The sequence below is a fragment of the Lagopus leucura genome, unplaced genomic scaffold (assembly GCF_019238085.1).
Source record: "Lagopus leucura isolate 7727_CA_CO unplaced genomic scaffold, USGS_WTPT01 Super-Scaffold_54, whole genome shotgun sequence".
NCBI classification, from domain to species: domain Eukaryota; kingdom Metazoa; phylum Chordata; class Aves; order Galliformes; family Phasianidae; genus Lagopus; species Lagopus leucura.
In genome coordinates this window covers 1683192-1706587 of record NW_024962251.1, presented here as the reverse complement: position 1 = coordinate 1706587, position 23396 = coordinate 1683192, and the positions used below count along the sequence as shown (strand labels likewise).

The 23396-nt window shown below is 39.0% G+C and overlaps 1 protein-coding gene across 4 annotated transcripts in view; it reads right to left on the bottom strand.

Annotated features, from left to right (window-relative positions):
• Positions 1 to 8123: 8123 nt before the first annotated feature.
• Positions 8124 to 23396, bottom strand: part of LOC122181581 (synuclein alpha interacting protein) — an 81557-nt gene continuing 66284 nt past the window's right edge. For 3 of the 4 annotated variants that reach the window (XM_042874143.1, XM_042874163.1, XM_042874149.1), the window contains exons 8-12: positions 23190 to 23359; positions 17583 to 17675; positions 14050 to 15112; positions 12281 to 12351; positions 8124 to 8686 (exon numbers count right to left, since the gene is read on the bottom strand). In XM_042874143.1, the coding sequence (XP_042730077.1) occupies positions 8602 to 8686; positions 12281 to 12351; positions 14050 to 15112; positions 17583 to 17675; positions 23190 to 23359 (1482 nt within the window). In that variant the 3' untranslated portion in view covers positions 8124 to 8601. The remainder of the gene's footprint in view (positions 8687 to 12280; positions 12352 to 14049; positions 15113 to 17582; positions 17676 to 23189; positions 23360 to 23396) is intronic. The other variant, XM_042874157.1, reaches the window with a different exon arrangement.

Sequence of the window (23396 nt, the reverse complement as noted above, 5' to 3'; positions counted from 1 at the left end):
TCAGCAAGGCTTCTGACACTTGCTCCCATGGCTTACTTATGGGAGTAAGCGTAGAATGGAGGAATGAACAGTGAGGTGGATTGAGAGCTGGCTGATTGGCAGAGCTCAGAGGGTTGTGATCAGTAGCACACAGTCTAACTGGAGGCCTGTAGTTAATGGAGTCCCTTCCAATCTCTACATTTCTTCTGAGGAGCAGATGTAAAGAGGGTTTACCTTCTTGCCCATGACTTTTTGGCATCTCCATCCCTGCAGCAGTGGTTTGTCAATCATTTACTGAAATAGGCTCCTATCATTCGGTCCTGCCAGAAGCTGGACCACACTGCAGAGCTATATTTCAAAAGCTGGAGCTGGCTGCTGACCCGAGGCTAATACTGTAAGGATAGCTGCAAATGTGTCGTACCACTGACACGACTTCACAGTCACAGGGTTCCAAATAAAGCTTAAATCCACGCAGTTTGAATCTAACTTTTAAAAAGAGTTTTCCTTTCCAAATTCGTATTGATTCAAATTTTAATTATATCATTAGGAAAATTTTGGCTCCTAAGAAAACTGTTTCCTGAGATATCTCTTGTGCAGCTCACTAGCGTCTTGCCCTGCATACTTTCACACTCTGAAGCTACAATTTTTCTGAACGTGAAGTGTATGATTGTCTACACAATTTGCTACAGAAATGCATACAAAGAGCACAAAATATCAGACAACACCTGCTAGTCTAGTAGGTTGTATCTTTTACCTGTGCAGCATCTTAAATTCTATTTATTTAGAAGAGTGCCTGCCTACATGGTAGAGATGTAAAAATCAGCCTGTTAGAAGTGGAGTTCCCTTGTTTCTGGATACCTGTGCTCTCTCCACTCTCAAAATAAATTCATTCAGTTCCCATGTCTGACTTCCTTCATCACCCAGGAGATGGTGACCTTTGACAGCCTTAAAACATGCTGTTACATGAGGAACAAGTCCCTTGAATATCATGCACTGGAAAACTCCAAATGATTTACCTATTTTTGTTTTAATCAACACCAAACTCTGTTCTCCTCAGCTGCCACTGGATATGGCCTAGTCCTATTTAAACACTGTTCTGAGCACATAACACATCTGTTAAACATACACAACTTCTGCCCTACAAGTCTTACGTAGAAGTAGAAAAATCACACCCCTATTGAAAAAGGCAGGAAAGGAGGTGAACAACACCTTGTTAAAGATGACAACATTTTTTTCTCTAAGATGGAGCAAATTTTTGTACCCCCAAAATTAAAAAAAAAAAAAAAAAAAAAAAAAAGGAAATCCAATATCATTACTAATTTTCTAGTAATGAACTTTTATAAATAAATCTCCAAATTACATTGGCACACATAAGCATTAATCCCCATATGGATGTTTTGTCTATTAAACACTACCAGAAACATGTGCAGTTTTTACAATTGTTTTAAAAGTATAATAAAATGCAAACAAGGACAGTGTTTGTATTTTATGGCTACAGCATGAAAACAATTTTCTTCTTGTTTCTTTTACTCTGGCCTCTGATGCTTATCTTTGTTCATGGAAATACAGTGTTATTTTCCAGAAAAAAAGTCCAATGTTGATACCTAGGCTGGAATTTGTGAATTTTCTTTGTATGTGGTGTCTTTTAACACTTTAATGTATGTTTTAAGTATCTGCATTCACTACTGTCACGTTTGTAAGATTATAATAGAGTTCCACAGAAAAATGCTGAAAACAATTTCCAGTGCTGCCACTGGACACTGGATGTCACTGGAAGGCAATTTTCTGTCTCAGAATTGGAATTGGAGTTGCCCTTAAATACACTGGTCTGTCTCCTATCCATCTCATAGCAGAGAAGGTAAATGGCTTCAGAGAAGAAGTGGCAGAGAGGACGCCAAGGAACAAGCATTCGAGAGAGCAAGACTTCCCAGTGTCTTTAGTTGAGAACATTCCTCACTGAAAATTATAGGCAAAGTATTGAGAGGAGATTTTTTCCTACTATTAAGATTTTATGTATTTCAAGTACAATTATGAGTGGTAGTGTCATATAAAAGAGTGGTCTAAAGGCATTCTCATTATCAAGCACCTTTTATTATCATTATCATCATTATCAGCTGCTGTAGGCTCTGTGCTGGGGTGCAGCTCTTTCTGAGATGTAGGTCATTGCTTCTCATAGGGAATGGCCAGCTTCACCCTCCAGAAGACAAAGTAATGTGTCTGGTCTGCTTGGTGCTGCCCAGGTACATACAGGTCCTGGAGGCAGACAACAACCTTTTGCACAATGCCACACGTGGCCTTCCTGAGCAATATCAGCAAGCCAGGCCCCAACTCCAATAGCAAATAGAGAAGTGCAGCACACACCACCAAACAATGTCCCAAGAGATCTGGCATAGCAGACTTACCCAATTGCTTTCTACAAACTCTTCCCTCAAAAAATCAGGAGCACAAACAGCTTCTTTGACACACACGCTTCCACAATGCAGCTCTTGCTTTGTGCACAGGCTGTGTTCCCACCCCCAGCAAAGCAGGCAGCTGGCAAGAAACCAGCCTAACAAGGGCAGCACTACGATGCTGTTTGTTGCTGCCTTGTTGGTTTCCAGGCAGTTTTGCTTAGGCAGAGGCAAGAATGCCTTGGGAAGCAGCTGTTGTTGAGGATGCAGCTCAGTGGTCCTCTTCTCCCAGAAGCTGGCAGCAAGTCTGGCTTGCAAGAGTCCTTTGCCAATGCACCTTCTCCATGCCAAGAACTCAACCCTTCCCCATGCTTCTGAGTGTAGTACTATTATGTGATATCTCTGCCTTGACTTTTTGTGGAAACCTCCAGCAAAGGGAAGATAGAATCCTCATTTCAGCAATAAGGATGAGAAATGGGGGAAATGGGCTAGATACAGGACCAGGATCACCACCAGGTCTGGCACTCTGCCATCCCACATTTGCTCCTGTTGCCAGTGGCAGCTCTTCATCAAAATGGGCAACTTCAGTTGCTGCTGGAGGCCCATCCTTATCGCTCAGTCTGTACCACTTTTAGTGAGTGATCTCTTCATTTCTCCTGCTCTACTACTATGTGTACAGTGAAAACAGAGGATCCTGGACAAAAACCTTTTCTTATGTCTCAAAAGGGTGGCATGTGGTGAAAACTGGCCTCACCCTCGGGAGAAGAAACCTACCTGTTGTTTTTTTTTTTTTTAATGGTCCAGAAACATGTTTCATAATTCAGGCAGACATTTTCAAGGAAGGCTAAATTTATGACACCTATTAGATTCCTTAGCAAACCCATATGTGGGTATTATTTGATCAGTGTTCTCAGATAATAAATGCCATATCACAAACCTCTGGCAGAATGCTGGTTCTCCTGACAGTGCTATAAAAGTCATGAATTGCAAAGACCTCAATGGTTTTCTCCTCTCTTAAGCTGATTCTGCCACTGTTGAATCACAGACCCATTAGCAGAGAGCAGCCTGAGAGAGATCTCAGGAGGTCAGCTGAGTTCACCTGCCTGCCCCATGACATTTCTCATGGCTGTCTCTGGCATGTCACTTATGACAGTTGTTTCTCCCACCTGTTCTTCAAGTCCTCCAATTACGACTCTCCCACCTCTTCCCCCTCAGGCTATTGATTCTGGTGCTATCATTACTTGCAGAAAGTTTTGCTAACACATAACCTCCGTCCCCTTTGTTCTATATTCACTGCTGCTTGTTTTACACGTGGTAGACAATGCATAGAGCAACAAGAGAGGCAGTTTGCTCCCAGCCTACTATTTAGTTGTGCACTGAGAGGAAGTTATCTATGTTAGTTTATTTCCTCCAGTAAATAACTCATTATCATTATTTCCTTATGTTTTAACATGTGCAGTTTTGTGTTAAATATATCGCTCGAAGTTTGCTGTCTGTACCCACAGCTTAGAAGTAAAATACGACTATAATCTTATTCTACTCACAGTACTTTGAAATAGCTGTGTAATCTCTTTGTATGCATGCACAGACACATAAGCACGGTACAGTCACAGTTTCCTGCATTGCCAGACACATGATGTGGCTCCTACCATGCAGGTTTTTGAGTTTTAACAGCAATTTGTATGCATCTACATGTAAGGTTGTATTCATACCTGTGTGTTCAGGCCTCTTTTCTTCCCTTTCAGACCCATGTGATTTTATTTTATCTTTTCTTGGAGCAGTATTACTGACTGACCAGAGTTATTTAAAAGCTAGCTCAGTGTTCTAATGGCCTCTGGATTTCTTATCTGCTTCCCAAATATACCCAGAATAAATCTTTTCCTTCCTGCTGCATGCTGCTTGGTGGTAAGCATATTACCAAAACACCTAGTAGTTAGAGTGGGAAAGGAAGTTGCTGCACAGATGTCAAAGACAAAGAGCAACATTCTGCTCAGGAAACAGATGTCTTGAGCTGGTATTTATAGCAGTCCATATATGTTACACAGAAAGAGCACAAGCTACAAAAGCTGTGGTATCTGGGAAGCTGGAAATGCATTATCAAATGTATGCAAGGGAGATAGATGGTGGATGCTGCATATGTATCATACATTATTTTTAATTGGAAGAGGTTATGTGGCACATTAAGAACCTGTCCTATTTGTCCTGACTGCAGTCTCTGATACCTGGGACAAAGATGCACTTACTGATCAATATAATGAAGAAATAATGGGTAAAGGAAGGCAAATATGTTCGGTGTATGCAAGAAAGTGATATGACAGTGATACTGTACAGAGGCAGAGGATGAACTGTAGGTCAGCCAATGCTGGGTCTTTTTTTACTTTTGCAATTTATACTCAATAAATTTTTATGTTTGACAGACATTTTGGTCAGAGGGCATGTGGTATTTGTGTTATTTCTCATGCACAGCTACCTACTCACTTAAGACTTAGTCTTTGTACCCCAAAACACACATGAAATGAAAAGCAGGATTATACAAAAGCTAGGTGTGTAAGAGGGTATACTTGGGCTGACATACAGTTAGAAAGATATTTCTGATGTTTCAATAGGAAATGTCCCATAATTTGAGAAAATATCATTGAGGAACCACTTCATGACAAACAATTAAGCCAGACACTTTGATGCTACAAATGCAGAGACTACATTTTTCATAGTCCTTTCTGCCCAATTTTCACCAGGTAGGCTTTTAAAAGGTAAAAAAGAATTTCTGAGGTACCATGAACTGAATCCTACTCTACCAGCAAACAAAAGTTGTCCCACCACAATCTGTAATTCCTGCCTGGCACAGGATATATTCTGGCATTGCTGTACTAGCAGGTGATAAAACATACAATTAATTACCTCTCTGACAGTAGAATTTGAGACAGTTACCATTTTGTTATATGTAAGAGGATTTGGGAGGTGGTTTTTTTGTTTGTTTGTTCCCTCTATCATTTACATTTTGTTATGCCATTAATCTTGTGTCAGCCTGATGTTACATGATTTCTGAATGATTGCTTCATTCATTCACTAAATCTAATCTTTCCTACCTTGTCTCTACCTTGTTCATATACCAGCTATGTTATGTGTAGTTATTTTATTCATCTGCAATCTAGTACACTGGTGCATTTGCCCCTGGAGACTAAAGGGCAAATGAGGTATTATTAAAATGCTACTTCAGTAATGCAGAGCAAAACACAGTCCAGTGCTCCACTGATGAAATAAAGTGCCATGCTTGCAGTTGTCATACCACGTGTATCCAGATGCTGTCCATCCCAAACACATGCAACAAACAAACCAATATTGGCCTATCACTAAAACAAGGCTCTTAGCAGATTACTCTCATTCACTTTGGATAATGACTTCATTCTCCAGAATCATTGAGCTGTGCAGTGTGAAACTGAAATTCACTACTGCTCTCATATACTGCTCTCACTTGCTCAGGGACGTGATTTAGCGGAGGGTTGTTATCTTGTCCTGTTGTTGTCATCTTCTCCTGGGATAATACATTAAAGGCACTGTTTTTCATGCCTGCATCAAGTCAGCAACAGCTTTGCAGCCCAGTGTGCTCAGAGCAGTGGGGAGGAAGGAAAGCAGTGAGTGTAGCTCTCACTCCAAACTCCCAGGCCCTTCCAGCTGTACTGAGCTATCTGGGACTCAGCAGTGGTTATTAACAGATATTGCTAACCAGGAACCCTCAGTGTCTTTTGGCACCTTGATCCTATCTCATTTAGTAATCTCCTGTTGTCCTACAATGCTGGTGTAACTTAATTCACTGCCTGCTGTGTATGAGTACCCTCCATAGAAAGAAGCCCAGCAGTGTAGGTGAATCTTAAATTCCCACTGGTCACATCCAGCCAATTCTTTCTTCCAGGCTTTGACACCACTGATGGTATTTACACTTTATTTGAAATCCTTTCACAGCTCAGATTTATCCCCTGCTACAACTAGACATTAAATAGCTACAGTGGCCTTTACTGATCTCCAGTGGCTCAAGATCACTAAACATGCTTTTACATTTTATTCAGCATAGTTCTTTAGGACTGAAAACTGTCCTTGAAGCCTTTGCCCACTGCTGTCAAACAAGACAAAAAGATTCAGGTGATTCATTTTAAAGGCAATTGATAAAGCTTATAAAACCTTTCACACATGTGGTATGTTTGCTTTTTCAAGTTGCATATTTCTCCTTCAGAAATTGTCATTTAACCCACACTTCTGCCATTGCATCACCACAGTCAATGCTCATCACATTCTCAAAAGCACAGATTACCAACCTGTCCTGAGCTCATCCACCAGATATAGAATTTCTTTCCCTCTCTTTCAGCACAAAGGCAATTGCAGCACATGTCTCTTCTCACTGCATATAGATTTCTTATACACACAGAGATGATGGGAGGCCTGGTTATAGGCACTGCTGTTCCCGGCTGACAGATATTTTTGGAGGTTTGGTTATTTTTTTAAACAACACAGTTCAGGTCAGCTAGAGTGCTAGGTTTATTACTTTAGCTCAAAAATCAAAGCGCTGCCAAGTCACAGATAAGAACTGTGGAAAGAAACTCAGAATTTCATTTTTGTAAGGGGATGCTCTTGTTATTTCAAGCTGTATTTTTTTTCCTGATCTCTCAGTTGGCTCCATTCTGTCCAGTAGTAGTCTGTGCTTGTCCAAAAGCTGTAAGTAATGTGTTTGGGGCATTCGGTCATCTTAGTGTATGGTAACTGTATTGCCAAACATGACATCACTCTGAAGAGTGACCAAAGAGAGACCTGCCTATCATTTAACTACAGGTATCCAACCACTAAGTAACTCTTCCAATAGCTCTGCTAACTCCAATTCCCCTGCAGTAAGAAGGACAGGACGGGCAAACCTATAAATGAGGTATCTAAAATAGGTGGGATGAATCACACTCGGGAAGCCCCTATGTATCCTCATCAACTAGAAAGGAAACCTAAAGTTAAAAGCACAGTGAAAAACAGGCATAAGAAACTGCAAAGAAGTAACTCCGTTGTACTTCATCAAAATCCTCCTGGCTGTCTATATTATTTACCTAATAGCTATGTAATTGCAGGAATTTAATTGGCATTATTTCAGCTCTGTGGTACATCTGGTACATCTTTTTTTTTGTGAGAAAACTTTATTTGGCAGACTTCCTTTGACTTCCCAGCCACGAAAATAAATTCTCATGTATGTAGATCTTCCTCATCAAACCACACCAGTCTTCAAATGGCTCAATATAATCATAATAAAGCAAATGGTATATATTAATGCTTCAGCTGAAGGCTGCTTCCTAGCCTGTTTTTGATGTTGTGCTGCATTTGACACACCCACAGGATGTACTGATAATTTACAAGAAACAAAATGAATTCAATAAGATGTTGAATATTTACTTTCTCCAAAAGGTTCCAAGTGAATTCAATAAAAGGATCGTGACAGCTTTGAAGGAGCATGGTCATGATCATTTGGTGAGCCAAGCATACTGCCAGTGTTTGGCAAGTAACAATAAACGGTAATTTAAAATTGCATTTATGCATTTTATAAAAGCAATTAAAATTGCTTTTTCTACATATTTTAAGTCTGAAAGGGGACTACTAAATAAACATTCTAATGAATGTCTGTACTAAAATTCTGATGCTGGATATTGCCTCACTATCAAATGTATCTGGAAAAAACAATACCTGAAGCTTAAAAGAGTGAAGTATGAGAAATATTTAAACTCAGCATTTCTATTTAACAGTGTCTTTATTTCCTTTTTACAAAAAGTAGAAATAAAAACAAACAAAACTTACTTGAATCAATGCTTTTGCCTCTGTCTCATTGAAGAGCTGAGCAGGCAGAGTCCTGACTGAAACTTTGACAGCATATTTCATTGACAAAGGGAACAAAAGATATATGACAACATATCCATGCAAGAGACAAAGTACAAAATGTGTTTTGTGGCCCAACATTTTGGAGGTTGCCTGTGTCACAGCAATTCTCAAATTGTTGCTTTTGCTCACCCATGCCTTTACATAGTACAGTTTACAAACAAGTTACATATACACATATATCATAAAAAAAGTTTTGAATATGGTCTAACTGCTACGAATTAAGGCATCCTAACAGTTGCTGTTTTGCTGGTGAGGGATATGTCTCATATCAGTGTTTCAAAGGGATTCATTTCAGGCATTTCAGACAAAGTGAGACATCACAAGATACGGTTTAGAGGAAGAGTTCCTGCAGCTCCGTCTCTTCTGAACTCTTTTGACTGTAAGACTTCTGGCTTTTCCTACTGATGTTATCATGCCTGGAGAGAAAAAAGAAGAAAATTACTCATAGTGACACTAACAATACAGAAGGATTTGTCTTGTGCTTGTTTTCCCTATTTAATTTCATTTGCAAATATTGAACTCTCAGCTACTTTTTTTTTTTTTTTTTTTATCTAGACAGGTACTACACACATTAGTTCTTAATACTGCAGATTATTACTGCCTTTCATGTAGCTTCTATTCTGCAATCAAAGATGGAAAGCAATAGAAAGATGAGGAGCTTTTTAAGTCAGAACACTAATCAGTATGCTGCCAAATGTTCTGGAAATAATGGACAGAAAGCCTAAAACCTCTTATATTTTTCAGGAAATAGCAACACAGAGACAAAAGGATCCACTACAACAAACAGAACCTGTGTTGTGTTTGTTCCTTACACTACATGGAAGGAACTCATCTACAGAAGGTAGCTTGCTGGACTTTCTTTATGTGTCTGCTTCAAGAAGTAGGGAAAACATGCCTCTTAATGCTGGGACTACATCACATTTAACAATATAATTACATATTAGTTGAAACAATTATGAATTTTATTACATACACAGAAAACAATTATTTATCTACAGTATATTTTTATTTCCACCATACGTAAACTTTAATTAAAACAATTAATTTTATAATCTATCAATTGTGTACATGACAATTGTGTACATTATTCTAGTTAAGGTAGGAGAACTAAACGCTGTTTCTTCAGTTCCTTTCACATGCCTTCTCCCGAGACCCCAGCCTACTCTCCTTCTCTTCAATTAACCCTTCAGATGAAGGATTTTGGACCGACTGTCCAGCCCACAGCAACTTTCAATGAAGTTATGTCTTCTTTTCAGAAACTACTGCAGTAAAGCTCCTACAATGCAACCATGACAAGCTGGATAGTGGTTGCAAAGGATAAATCCTGATGGTAAAAAACCTGGACCAAATGGCAAGGTTGTGTACAAAATATTTGTCTTAAACTTAGAAACTTGCGACTCAGAAAAGAACATCCATAAATTCTGTGGGTCAAGACTTAAATTATTTTTACACTGATTTTACACTGCACTAGTTTGAATCATAACTAGTTTATTAAATGTAGAGATAAGCATCTTTTTCCTAGAACTCACATTTGGGATGAAGATGGAATTTTCCCAGCACTAGACGTGGCAGTGAGAAATTTTGAAGGTTAGATCCACTTGCTACTTTAGAGGCATGCCCAGCATACTGTCTGATAGAAACCTAACAGTAGATTCAGCTAATTGATCCTGATGTATGAAGGAATTTTAGCTACTGATAGCTGCGGCTAATAAGAGGCTTTGTATTGATATGATGAGTTACTGATATGATGCAGATCTTCCATTAGTTAAAGGGTGGGAAAAAAAGCCAGTTTATTGGCATACATGAGAAATGGAAAAAAGTACAAGCATTTGCTTGGCATCGTAATATATAAGCAACCAACCATTCCTTCTGAAAGGAGAAAATATGTCATAAGATGTTTCACACATCTCAAATTTACTCTAGAACCTTAAGAAAAATAGGGTGTCTCAATTTTCAAAAGGACTCTAGAAACTTTGATATTATTCTCTACTATTCATTGTAACCAACTTGAATAAAATAAACTACGTGGCCTGGATGTACCTGAGTACATCCTAAAACAATAAAACAAATGAAATAACAGAAGCTGAAGAAAAAGAACCTGATAATAGATGGACAAGAACATCATTTGATTCTAGGTAGATTTTGCAGAACAATTTCAGATTTCAGAATACGCTAATAAAATCCCAAATACAAGAGATCTAGAGTTAAAACAACTTCAGGAATGTGTCCAGTAATAAAGCCTCTGAATATAACTATCTGCACAGGTTTTAAACACCAAAAACTGCACTATTTTCCAGAATGGCTGTTTTTTAAAAACTTTTCTAAGATGGTAATTATACAGACTTCCCAACACACGCAGGACTGGCACTGCACCTGAGGGTGATGATTTTCCAGTACTTAAGTTTCACTGGGTAGAGGGCAGCATGCAGCAGCCTAATGAAGAATACCACAAAGGCTGGCTTGGAAATTCTGAGAGGCTGCATGCCTGCATTCTGATTTATGGGAAGAGCAAAAGGTTTTTACATGAACTTTAGAAATCTTATGCCACTTAATCTGGCACACAATCTGCCCACTTCTGTCCTAGTCTCTGGGTACAATAACTGCACCTTGAAGCTGAGTTCTAATTGCACACTCCTTGTTTTCTACTCTGATTTTCCATACGCTCCATTGCCATGGGAGCATGGAGAAGTAGAGCAGCTCCAGGGCACGGTGGATCACAGTGCCTCATGGATGGCATGTTGTAGGGGCCCAGCTGCAGCCAATTTGTACTCTCTCTTATTGCCTTGGGTGAATTGCCACCCTGCTCACATAAGAGTTTACATAAAGCAACAGCAAATTACAGCAACTGACGAAATCTATGGGATGGCTCCAACAAAAGAACAAGATTATGGCTATGTATGAGCCTGGACACACTGTGGGTACTGGAGGCTGTTCACTGATGCTCCCTCAAACTGCTGCTCTGCAGGCAGCCTTTTATGCTGGAATTTCCCTTGTTTTCACAGCACAATTAAAGTTCTAGGAAACTTTACAGTTCTGCTTCTGGATTCACATAAATCTTGCTGCTGATTTCAGAACTTCCCTTCCTTCGCTTTATGGAAATTAAGTTTTTAAACATGGGAAGCTCCTGACAGTAGGAAAAAAAAAGTAAACAAAAAAATTTATTAGATTTTTAGAAAAAAAGTAACTTGTGAGGAATTTAAGCTTCTGAACTGCAGCATGATTAGCTTATAATTTTCTCAGAAGTTTCTTCAAATGGATAATTTTGAAGAGAAATACAGTCATTTCCAGATCTAATGAAAGGATTTACGTCTCAGCTTAACAAAAAACCATGATCATCCCACTAATTTAGAACAGTTGATAAATGATGAGAGCTAATTTTTAAAAGTAATTTGCTTGTAAAACAAACGTATATTTTGTCAAATGTTTTCTCCAACATGTCTTTATGTACTTTGAGGGACTGGTCTCCATCTGCCTGATTAGCCCTCATGGAATACATTTAAGAGTTTAAATGCAGTCAAAGTCATCAAACTTTTCAAAAGCAGATTTAACTTCAAAGTCTGAGAGAGAGTAAGAAAAATCTATAAAAGCAGGAGAGCACTGGACTTAACGTACAGCATCCTGCCTCATGTTCTCTATATTCTCAATTTAGAGAAGAACTGTGGTGTTTCTGTTCACCTTATGAGAGGAAATTTAGTTTCCAATGTCATCTGGTACTTCACTTCATTCAACAGAGGCTGAATACTCAGCCAAAGTAAGCTATACTCTCTAGTGGATTTATGAGCGTGACTATTTTTTACGCCTGCTTGGAACTGAAATCTCCAGCTCAATGGTGACATCAGCAAAAATCCTTCATAAATTTCTGCTTCTCTAGGAATTGAGATGTTCTACTCATCTATTTATTTCCCTTCTTGTGCATCAATCAATTCTGTTATTTCAGTTATGAAGTTAGAAAACACATGCAATTTGAGAAGACAAAGCAACAGAGATGATAAATATCTCCATGCACATACCAAGCATAGTTACACAGATGTTCTTCATTCAGTGTGCTAGAGGAAAGATTGGTGTGGCTGAAGCAAGGCCCCTAAGGAAGTACAATATCAGATCAGTCAGAAGCATGCATTGAGCTTCCCACATGCATAACTAGGAAATCTATCAAAACATGCAGTCAAATGGCCATGGCAGCATTTTAACAGATTTCTTTTTAAGTCAGTAAATCAGGCTGAATCTTTTTTTTCTTGGAGGTATATGCTGTGGTCTTTTAGGTAGGTATGAAAATATATTCCTCCTATAATTCTGATGTTCATAACAACAACAAAAACAAGCAGAATTTTCACAAGTGATGTGCATTTCACAGTGCAAGTGACAATGTTGTTAGAATGATCTTACTCAACTCTTTAAACTTGTTTGGGATCTATGAAAAACACTCATGAGACTGCACTCCATCAGAATGCCTTTGAAGGGAGATTCTTTATCACCACAAAATTGGAACCATCCTTTTGAAAAATAAATTGCCACTGGGTTAAGAAAAGACTTCTATGGCAATTCAGTTGAGTGATATGCAAATTAGCAGTTCATACCACGACTCCAACTGAACTTTAATAAATACACTTCCACTTCAATTTAGCCTATTAGACCTCCTCGGAAATTTTCAGTTCATTTCACATTCTGATACCATGTGCTTTTAGTAGCACCCATTAATATGGATTTGTTACTATTTCCCAGTTCTCTGTTTCAGATGTATCTTTTCCACATTCATGTTGTCTGCTCTGTGCCTAAGATTTTCCTGTGTTTTTCTCCCATTACCTCATCATACTTTTTGCAGTATATAATTCACTATCCCTCTTCCTACATCTAGTCTGCCTTACATTCTTTATTTTTTTTTCATCTTGAACTTATTCTTTTGCTTCATGTCTTTCCATCCACCCCCCTTCCACACAGCCTTTCAGAGAGGATTAAATTATCTACCATTGCCTTTCACTCATTTCCTTATTAGATTTCCAGATACCTGAACTTCTCTCTGCTCCACAGACACACTGTGCTCACAGTCTTTCCCACCTCCAACTCTCGGAAGATACATTTATTCAAGTTATTTTCTCCCTGATTTTGAGCAGAAGAGCTAGACTTATAACTGGAGACATCCCTCATTCTGCTGTGATCCCCAAAAGCACACTGCCCACTGCAGAGAGGGGAACCAGTCCATTTTGCTACAGACCAACCATATGCTCTGCTAAGGGAAGATCATGTGCTCTGTGGAGGAGGCTGCAAAGGAGGTTGGGTATTGACAGCTTAGATACTTAGGGGATGGCTGTAGCTTGCATAGAAGCAGGGAGAACCTCTTCCGCTGTTTTTACATTCTGCCACTAATTTTCATCCTGTTGGCTTCATTATGTGCATAGAGCATGGTTGGTCTAGTCCTTCAGGTATTTACTGTGCAGAAAATCCCATGCATTTGAACATGGCATTCTGTTTTTATGACCTCTCACTCAGAGCAACATCTAATATCATTTCCAGATGAATCATGTCTGCATGGAGAGCTTTCAGTACAGAATATGTGCACCATGTGCACTGAAAGTATGGACTATGTACTTTGGTAGTGTACCAAAGCCTGCTACTCCTCAAAAAAGCCTTCTAAAATTAAAACAGTGGATTGGTTTTCTACTTCTCAAATACAGTAAATTACTTGTGTATATCCTTTTGCTGTAGGAAGGTAGGAAGAAGAAGCTGTCAAACATTCATTACTTAAAAAGAAGGAAAAAAAGGCTCCTTTCAGTGCACTCACTGGCTTGTTTCTTCCTTTTGTCAGAGCTGCTGGGTTCCCCTTGCTGTCTGCTGTCTTTCTTCCTAACGACGAAAAAGGCAGCGTCGATGAGGTTTTGATCAGGTTTGCCGTTTGACAGTTGTTGTTATTATTTTGGTTACCACTCAGTGTCTCCATTATGGATCTAAAGGTTCCAAAAGGCCTTTTCAGCTGGTCCCCCGATGGTTCCCCAGTGGTGGGTGGAGCCCGTGAAAGTGCTTTGCCCCGTTCTTTATCCTTTTCCTCATTTAGCTCTGCCTCAGCTAGCTCCACCTGCACCACAGGCTCCTCGAAAGTCACTCTGAGTTTCAAATTTTGCGAGGTTCTGCGTTTTGAAGATGGAGACTTAAGTGCACTCTTAGGGCTTGTGGCAACCTTTTGAGCAGCAGCACCGTCTGTGCTGGAAGGAGAGCTGTCTCCACAAAACTGGCCCTGAGGTACAGTACCAGATTGATACTGAGCCTCGTTATCTGGATCGCTGCTCTCTGAAGTAGGGGAAGGGCTGTGGCCATCCACTGACTTAGAAGCTCTGGTACTAAAAGGGAAGCGGCGCCCTGCTGCTGAAGTATGCTTCTTAATCATCAGGTGCAAACTCTCTGCACTCTCAACACTTTCCACTATGGGTTGAGGCCTTAGTTTGTCAGTTCTTTTCACAGGAGTGTTCTTATGATCCTCAGAATTAGCTGAGTCTGTGTCAGACTCACTGAGAGACCTCTGCATAAGCTGCCTCAGTCTGGCTAACTTCAGCTCCCTTTTCTCTGGCAAAATCTTCTTCACGTTCTTGGAGGATGCATGAGCATCCTGAAATTCCAAGGTCAGTTTTTCCTGCATACAGACATTTTCAGAGATTTCCTTTCCCAACAACTGGCGCAAGATTTTATCTGAGTCCTCATCTTTCATCTTGGCTCGAGTGCGACTAGAAGTTCCCAAGCTGCCAAGAATCTGAATCCCATCTTGGGCGTTCAATTTACTTTTCGGTGGAGACAATTCATCTGCTTCAGATGGTTTCCACTGGGGTTTGCCAGAGGCAGGGGATGATGGTGAGCTTAAAGAAAAAAAGAGGAGGAAATACCACGGCCAAATTAATGCACATATAAAATGCAAAACTGTCATTTCCCGTTTACAAGTCTGTCTCAGCTTATTGTTACTTGTCCTCTTTCTCACTACTCACGTGGAATTCATTACTATGATGCTAGAATGAAGATTACAGAGAAAAGGATGTCACCCTGCTTCCATTTCTAATTAGAACTTAAGTCTCTCCACTTTCTTTTACAAAGGAAAAACCTTAAAAGAAAAAGAATAATGTCAATGCCAAAGACTTGTTTATCAGAGAAACTTTTGCAAAACTACTGTTGCCTTTCTGTGGGAACTGACATAGATTAGAAGGTGAAAAAAAAGCCAAAAGGGCAAATGCCTACTATTCAAGTCACCCTACATTACAGAAGATAAAGATTAAAAGATAAGATAAAGATTTTAAATACCGCTAAGTATCAGCTCTATGTAGAGCAATGATTTCATAAATATAAGCTTCATCTGACAGCAGCCAAATAAGACTTCATAAAAATTCATGTATGTTTACGCTCAAACCTTTTCAGACATGAAATACTGAAAAGCAGGTGAATAGTGACATTAATTTATTTCAGTATTATTAGATCAATAAATTAATTTTAGCACTGCAAATGATATATAGTAAGGAAGTGGAAATGGAAATAGAAATAGAAATTACACAGGCCATTTCTTTTCCCATGATATATACCAGATTTTGATGCTCCACATTCTTATTTTAAGCCAATTTTTCTTTAAACAAGGGTAAAGTGGAAAAATTAAGGTTGATGTGAAGCAGTGAATCAATAAATCTCTTTTTCCTTTTTTTTTTTGTCTCTTCTCTGTTTTTCTTCCCTGCCAAGTCCATAAACTGTGTACAAAATTCGCATGAATATAGTATCCACCTTCAGTCCATTTTGAGTTATCCTTGTGGGAAAATGGGCAAACCAAAATAGAATTTACATGTATATAAAATAGATAATGACAACAGGTTTGTTAGATTCTCATAGATTCACATCTGCCTATGATGTCTATAAGATGACAATATCCCAAAGTCAGTTCTAATTAGAAGAAGAAGTAGCAACCATCCATGAAAACAAATTCAAAATAATAGGTTGCCATTTTCAAACTCACTTACTTAACTACAGCCATGTTGAAACCTACTCTCTCACAGAAAAAATGAATGATGAGAGATCTGCTCTCACCTATTCTTATCTGATACTGAAACTGTCCTGGTGCTCACAAGTACTCAGATGAAAGGCCACATGGAAAGTACAGCCAGCAAAAATCACAGAAACCAAAAGAGCTGGAAGACAGCGTTTGGTCCCTTTGTCCCTGCTGAGCTGGCAGACATGAAGTACAAAGACCATGAGTACTAACAAAAAGGACAAAAAGACTCTTTCCAGTGTGGTTTTCTGCTTCAGCAGGAATTTGGATTTTTAATCCCTTCTGTAGCCAAAGTTCCTTTAAAGAAGTGCACCGCCTATCCCAATGTCTTTATTACCTATTTTGTAACTACTTGCACTTGTCTGAAATACTGATGGATGAACTTCAGGGATATGATGTACTTGTTCAAAGCAATGCATAAAATTCTGCAAGATCGAACAGGAAACAGTCACCACTACTGCAGGTTCATACATGACATCCCAGAGTTCAGGCCACCAATGTCAGTGGAAGAAGTTTTAATTAAGCTGGATTTCTACTTTTAACATATATTTAACTCCCTTGAGACTCCATGAAACAAGGGAAAACACTGTGTGCACCTTCTGCAGAGGAAACTGAATTAGAAGGTAATGGTAAACTGAGCCCTATTTGCACCTGAATTATTTTATTCCTTTCAGTGTCATCTTGAGAGGGAGGCTGTGTGCTTACTTGATTTCCATGCACCACATTGGAAATCTGTGGCAGAAGTTAAGAGACAGATCAGGAGGCCCTAAGCTGTGTGTCTGCTGGAAGGGTCTCTTTCTTCCTCTTTAAGGCTGTGTCAACTTCTGGGACTTGTGTGGACAGAGAATAAATAATATGTAAAATTTCTAGAGTTTTGGCCTTTTATAAGAGCTACTGCAGGCAAAAGATTTAATGAGCTTAAGGATCTTATTACTCTGACAGCATGTTTTGATGGTAACTGTCTTTACGAGTAACAGCTGGTAGGTATGGTGAACCAGCACAAGGTCACACTTTCGTATTACATTTGTAGGGGCTTCTAGGATTCTCTGCTATTAATCTAACACAAGATACAATCTATTCCACTGTAAATCTGATTTTAACTCTGGGGAAAAACTGAAACTATTAATTCCGTAATCAATATGTCCAATATTTATATAACATTACACACTTTCAAATTCTCAGCTTCAAGCCCACAGGATAAAAGAAGCACATTCACTTCGACAGAACTCATCTATTTAGACAGATCACAACTTATCATGATAACTGTGCAAATCCATGCTACAGTGAAATTACAGTCGCGTTACCTTGTGGATGTGGGCAGAGACTTGCCCTCTGATCGCTGGGCCTCTAAAAGTTGTTGGAGTTGGTTCTGCAACGTCACACGTTCTACTGTCTGCCTGCAAGACAGTGTGATCTTGAGTTTTATAACTGTCAGTGTTAGTAATCTACAGGATAAATTGTTCAACACTGCATTCCAAAGATAAGCCTTCTTCACCTACAGGTAAGATTAATGGATAAAGACATGAGTTTATAAATAACAGCATGAGCAGAGATTCTGTACTTCCAAAATCCTAAGGGCATTTTGTGATCACTGTACAATACCAACACAAAGATGCACTTGTTTGTGAGAGATTACTTATTAAACTTTGTACAAGGACAAATGTGGGATCATAAATAGCTCATGGGAACTAAGTGACTTACAGAAAAATAAAATTCCAGAAATGAACATATTTCAGAGCAACAGCAGGGCCACATGGCTCTTGATTGTGAAAAGGAAGAACAATGGGACAGATTAAGAAATTACTTCCTGTATTCGGTGGATAGCTTTTACTCAGCTAAACAGTGGTTCAAACAACCACTCTGTCCTTTTCTCCCTGCAAATGTACTGAGAGTCTTAGCCTACTGGAAAGGGCTGGTAAAACCTTCCTCAGATACACAACAGAGCTTACTATTCCAGAAGAGTAGGAAAAGACACATCTGCTTACTGCCCAACCTTACTGAAGGTCCTGCCTGTGCTCTGCATCCGCATTATAAGTAGTATTACACATCCTGCGGTCTACTGCTTTCAGTGTGGCACTGATTTGCAAGTAATCTTAGAGGCCAATGTTATAGAAACTACAGTGGTAAATGTAGTTTGGTAATAATATGAAAGTGACATCCATATCAGAAATTCAGTTTACCACAGAACTGTGAGAACATTACTTATTAAGAACAATAACTACATCAAATTCTATGTAAGAACAATACTTATTTCTATAGGTCTCAATCTAGTAAAATAATCTGCAAATCTTCAAGTAGTGCTATGAAAATGAAGGAATAGATCCATTTATCACAAAAGTTCTCATCATCCCCACCCCTTCCCAGTTTTGATCCTTTATTTTAATATCAAAACATCCCTTTAGCTTGTTGACCACAACACAACATTCAGTCTTGTTTGGTAATGTAAGTTTCAGTGCCCCCAAATACCACAGAGATAGATAGAATTATTGGGAAACTACCAGAAAACAGTAATTTTCATTTCAGCTTTTCATTTGTGCATATAAACTGTCTTTCACTTGGGATGCAATTTGTACGTTTGGTTTAATTACCTGATCAGGAAAAATAAGAACCCAGCAGGCAAATATGACCTCGTCTGTTTCACTCATGTTCTACGTTTGTTGCTGCAGAACTAATATGTTTTTAGTACTTTTGTTCACATTAGACTTACATATCCAGTATTGTTCTCCAAGACTGATTTGGATTCTTTCTCAGTTCTCATACCATCAGCAGAAGATCTAACTATGTTCCAAATGCAGTCTTAATAACTTAATATAACTGGCAGTGTCAAAGCCAGAAAGAATCCAAATGGCTGTACTTACAAGGCTGACCAAACTGTTTTACTTCTAATGTATCAGTTACAAGTAAAGTGTGGATCTGAGAAGTACTAGAGAAATAAAGGTGGGATCTTGACATGCTGCCTTGCCATCACTTTTTACAACATGATCATGTTTTATGTACATATTTACTTTCTTTAGTTTTCTGTCTTCCTTTCTCTTGCCTACACACTTCCTTACACTGTTTTAAAATCACTCCTACCATCTGTCAACATTGGCTTACACTGCAACTCCCCAGACACTCTCATTTGAGAGCCAAGGAAATTTTCCTTGAGATTAGACTGTGATACGGTTTATCTGTCTGACTTTCTTTTTATGTGTTCTTCAGCTTCTATTTCTAAATATCTAAATCTCAAACGTTTAGCTTTAATGGAAATGTATGACACCTCTTCTACAGTGTTAACATCCTCTTTGCAGTTAAACATTTTATTGTGCTAAGAGAATCAACATCTCCTTCATTTTCACAGTTCAACTTGTTAATGGACACCCCACAGTACACAGAAACACACACATCCTGCCAGACATTTCTCCAGAGAAATGTAACATACATACCTATGATAACACTGAAAATGAGAGATCTGAACTCCTTGGAACAACAATATTATTAAGTGTTAAAATGAGTCTGATTCAGGATACAAGACCACTACAGAATTACAAGTAAGAAAGTCTTTAAGGTATTCAATACCAAATTCGTAGGGTTGTATTTTAGACAATGATCCCACTAGGTGCTATGTGAGGAACTTGATACCTCTCCTTTGATAATTCTGAATTCTGAAGATAATTCTAAATGAAATCAGAGTGTTTAGTTACTGAATAGGGAATGTAGTGAAGCATTATCTAATGAAGTATCATCATTCATAGTATGTTGCCTTAATAATAGCTAGAAAATAGAATCATGGAATCAGAATATTCTGAGTTGGAAGAATCTACAAAGATCATTGAGTCCAGCTCCTGGCTCTACACAGGACCACCCAAAATCCAAATCCTGTGTCTGACACTATTATCCAGACACTATTTGAGCCCTGGCAGCTTGTGGCTGTGACAACACCTCTGAGGAGCCTGTTCCATGCCTCTGCCCCTCTGCTTCCCTATTTAGGACGATGTAGGCTGTGATGAAGCCACCTCTCAATCTCCTATGGGTCAAACAAACCAAGGAACCTTATATGTTTTGTCCTCTAGACCCTTCATCGTTTCTGTAGCTCTCTTTTGGATGTTTTCTAATATTTTCACGTCCTTCCATGCCCATGTCTGTACTCAACGCAGTACTCAAAGTGAGGCCACGCCAGGTGGAGCAGAGTGGAACCATCCCTTCCCTTGCCTGCTTGCAGTGCTGTACCTGATGCACCCCAGGGCATGCTGCTGGATCACATTCAACTTGTCATCAGTCAGAGCTTCAGACCCTTTCTACATGGCAAATTGTAAAATGTGAGACAGTGACTTGGTAAGGCCTACAGAGTTGTGTGAAAGCAGAACGACAACCAGTACTTTGTATAGGATCTGTGAAAAATTTTTGTGACTATACTGGGTTCTCTCAGAAGATTGTTCAGAAAATTGTATTGGTTTGACCAAAGTTCTGTAATTAGCAAGAGATGAAAACCAAAGATTTATTTTGAAGTTAGTAGCAGATGTATTTATTTATTTATTTATTTATTTATTTATTTCTGTGGGCCACTTTCCTTTTTTAACTACAGAAAGATTTTTTTTGTTTCTTCATTTTCTTGGAACAGTCTCAATCCTCCTACGAAGATTTAATCGAAATTTTCTAGTTAGAAATAGTTTCCTTCTTTCATAAAATCTTTGCTGAAAGGGGACCTAGATTGAACTCAAAAGTTGTTGTTGTTGCAGTTTTTCATCTTTAAAATGAACTGCTTTGGATCAAAGATCCGTAAGACGTGAAGACTTTGGCAGACTGTGATTTTATTGTTTTGCTTTTGTGACTTCTCTTCAGGAATGACTCCAGAGAGTGTGATGGATTACGGTGATTTCTGAATAGAACTGTTTCGTGTTGTCTGGAAGAGCTCATAAGAAGAGAATGAAATATATTAATCTCTTCTTTGGTTTCAGACCATTGAAGAAAGATCTTGTAAGGTGTTGATTTAAGACAGTTTCTGTACTCTGTTCTTCTTGCACAGTATCAGTCATTTCAGTCTTCTAGTGGTTGGGGGCATACAGTATTCAGAGAATTTCTTATGCCTTGTTGATAAGGAGCCCAGAAAATTAAGCAGTGTGTACAATCAACGCATGTTTACAGTAGCTGAGAAAAAGTAGGGAAGCAGATAAGGGTTAGTGTGTTGATAGTACTATCCTGAACAGTCAAGTAATCCATCATGATTTGAATATAACTAGAATAATGTCCATGAACACCAGTAGAAATAGGTGGAGTAAATACAGCAAAACTAGCTCAGCTGCCCAAGCAGGATCTTTCCCTACATAAGAACAGTTTAAAATGACTTAGGCTGTAAACTGGACTTTGTTCAGATGCTGTTGGGATTTTTAGAGGTGCTGCAGCCAATAAACTCTCCTACATTATTAGAGATGAGGCTCCTTGAGAAGTTGCTCCAGGCATGCACTTCATGCTATACTTGGATTTTTATGCAGACCTGTAAGGACAGAGAACTAATACTACCCATTCTCTCCTAAAAAAATTACAAAACAGGTACCTGATTATAATAAAATGGCACTATTTGTTTATTTTTAAGTTTCATTTTATTATGGTAATAAAAACTGAATTGCTGTGGTGAGTTGGCTCTGGGTGGCAGGCAAGCACCCACGCAGCCACCTCCATGAGATAGGGGCAAAAATTAGGAAGAATTGAAGTGTGTTGAGATAACCACAGGCACGTCACTTATCAGCTACCATCAGAAGCAAAACAGATTTGATAAATTTAATTTATAGACAAGTAGCATGAATTTTTATGGATTATGTATTGGGAAACAAAAATAGGAAAACATATAAAACACCTAACTTCCCCTTGTTCGGGCTTTTACCACTTTCATCTGTGCTCCAAGCACCTTTCCTGCCTCACTGTCAGGCTTCACTCTAGGCAACTCTCCTATCCCCATGTTATCACTGCAGATTACACTCACTCTTTTCAGGAATGCAGTGAATGACATAGGTCTGAACAGTGTGCAGCAGCTTCTCTCCTTCCTTCTCACTCTTCTTGTACTCTAGTGCTTTGCACACTTCAGTTTATTCAGGATCCAACTGATATGGCATGGACTTATGCGAGGGCTCCACTGCCCTCAAGGGGTGTGCCTGCTCCTGCATGGGCAGCAGTTCCTTTGTAGGTGTTTTTTCCTTACCACAGAGCACCTGCAACTCCTTTGATGCTTTTGTTACCTCAATCTCTCTTTGTTCCCTCCTCCTTGACATATTCTGCCATTTTTCAAGTACGTTCCCTTAGAGGCATCAGCAGCTTGGATGATAAACTCAGCTGTGTCCTTCAGCTGATCTTTTGTTGGAAATGGCTGAAACCCCCTGACCTCTTGTCACAGAGGCCACCTGTTTTCAACCACATACAAATAAAACCATGGAGTTTACACTCAATACAATCGTTCACACTGTTTGCATAACATGATATGGTTTCATTATATATATTGTTTTCAAAAGGCATTTTTACTGCCTGTGGTAGATGAAAAGCTCTGCTATTTCTGTTTCCTCCTAATATTGAAAACAAATATTACAACTGTGAAGAGCCACCAACTGTATATAAAAGGAAACATGCCATATGAACAAAAACTGTGATCAGCAATGATGTCATCTCAAGGCACTCAATGGGGAAAAGGACTGCATTGCTTATGTATACATTTATATTGTATATATTCCCCTTTTCACTCCCATTCCCTTCATTTCAGTTCACAAAAAGATGCCAGAAACAGAACAGCTAACAAACTAAAGGTGAAGGAGTGAGAAAACATGGCAAAATAAGGGAGGAATATGACTCATATGAGAAGCAGAAAGTGGACACTGCTAACAAACTGAAAACAAAAAATGGTATTAAGAATGAACCCCTAAGAACCCTAAGAACTAAACACTTACTCCTTTAGTTGCTTTGTTAGCTTGACAACCTGAGAGGCCAATGACATACAGGTCTCCACCACCACTAGGTAGCGGGAACACATCGTGTGCCCATGTCGCTCAGCACTTTGTGAGGGTTTCTCTCCCATGTGGTTTTGCATGGTGACATTTGCTCCATATTCAACTAATGTCTGTAAAGTCAAGAAAGGAAACAATGACATCCATAAG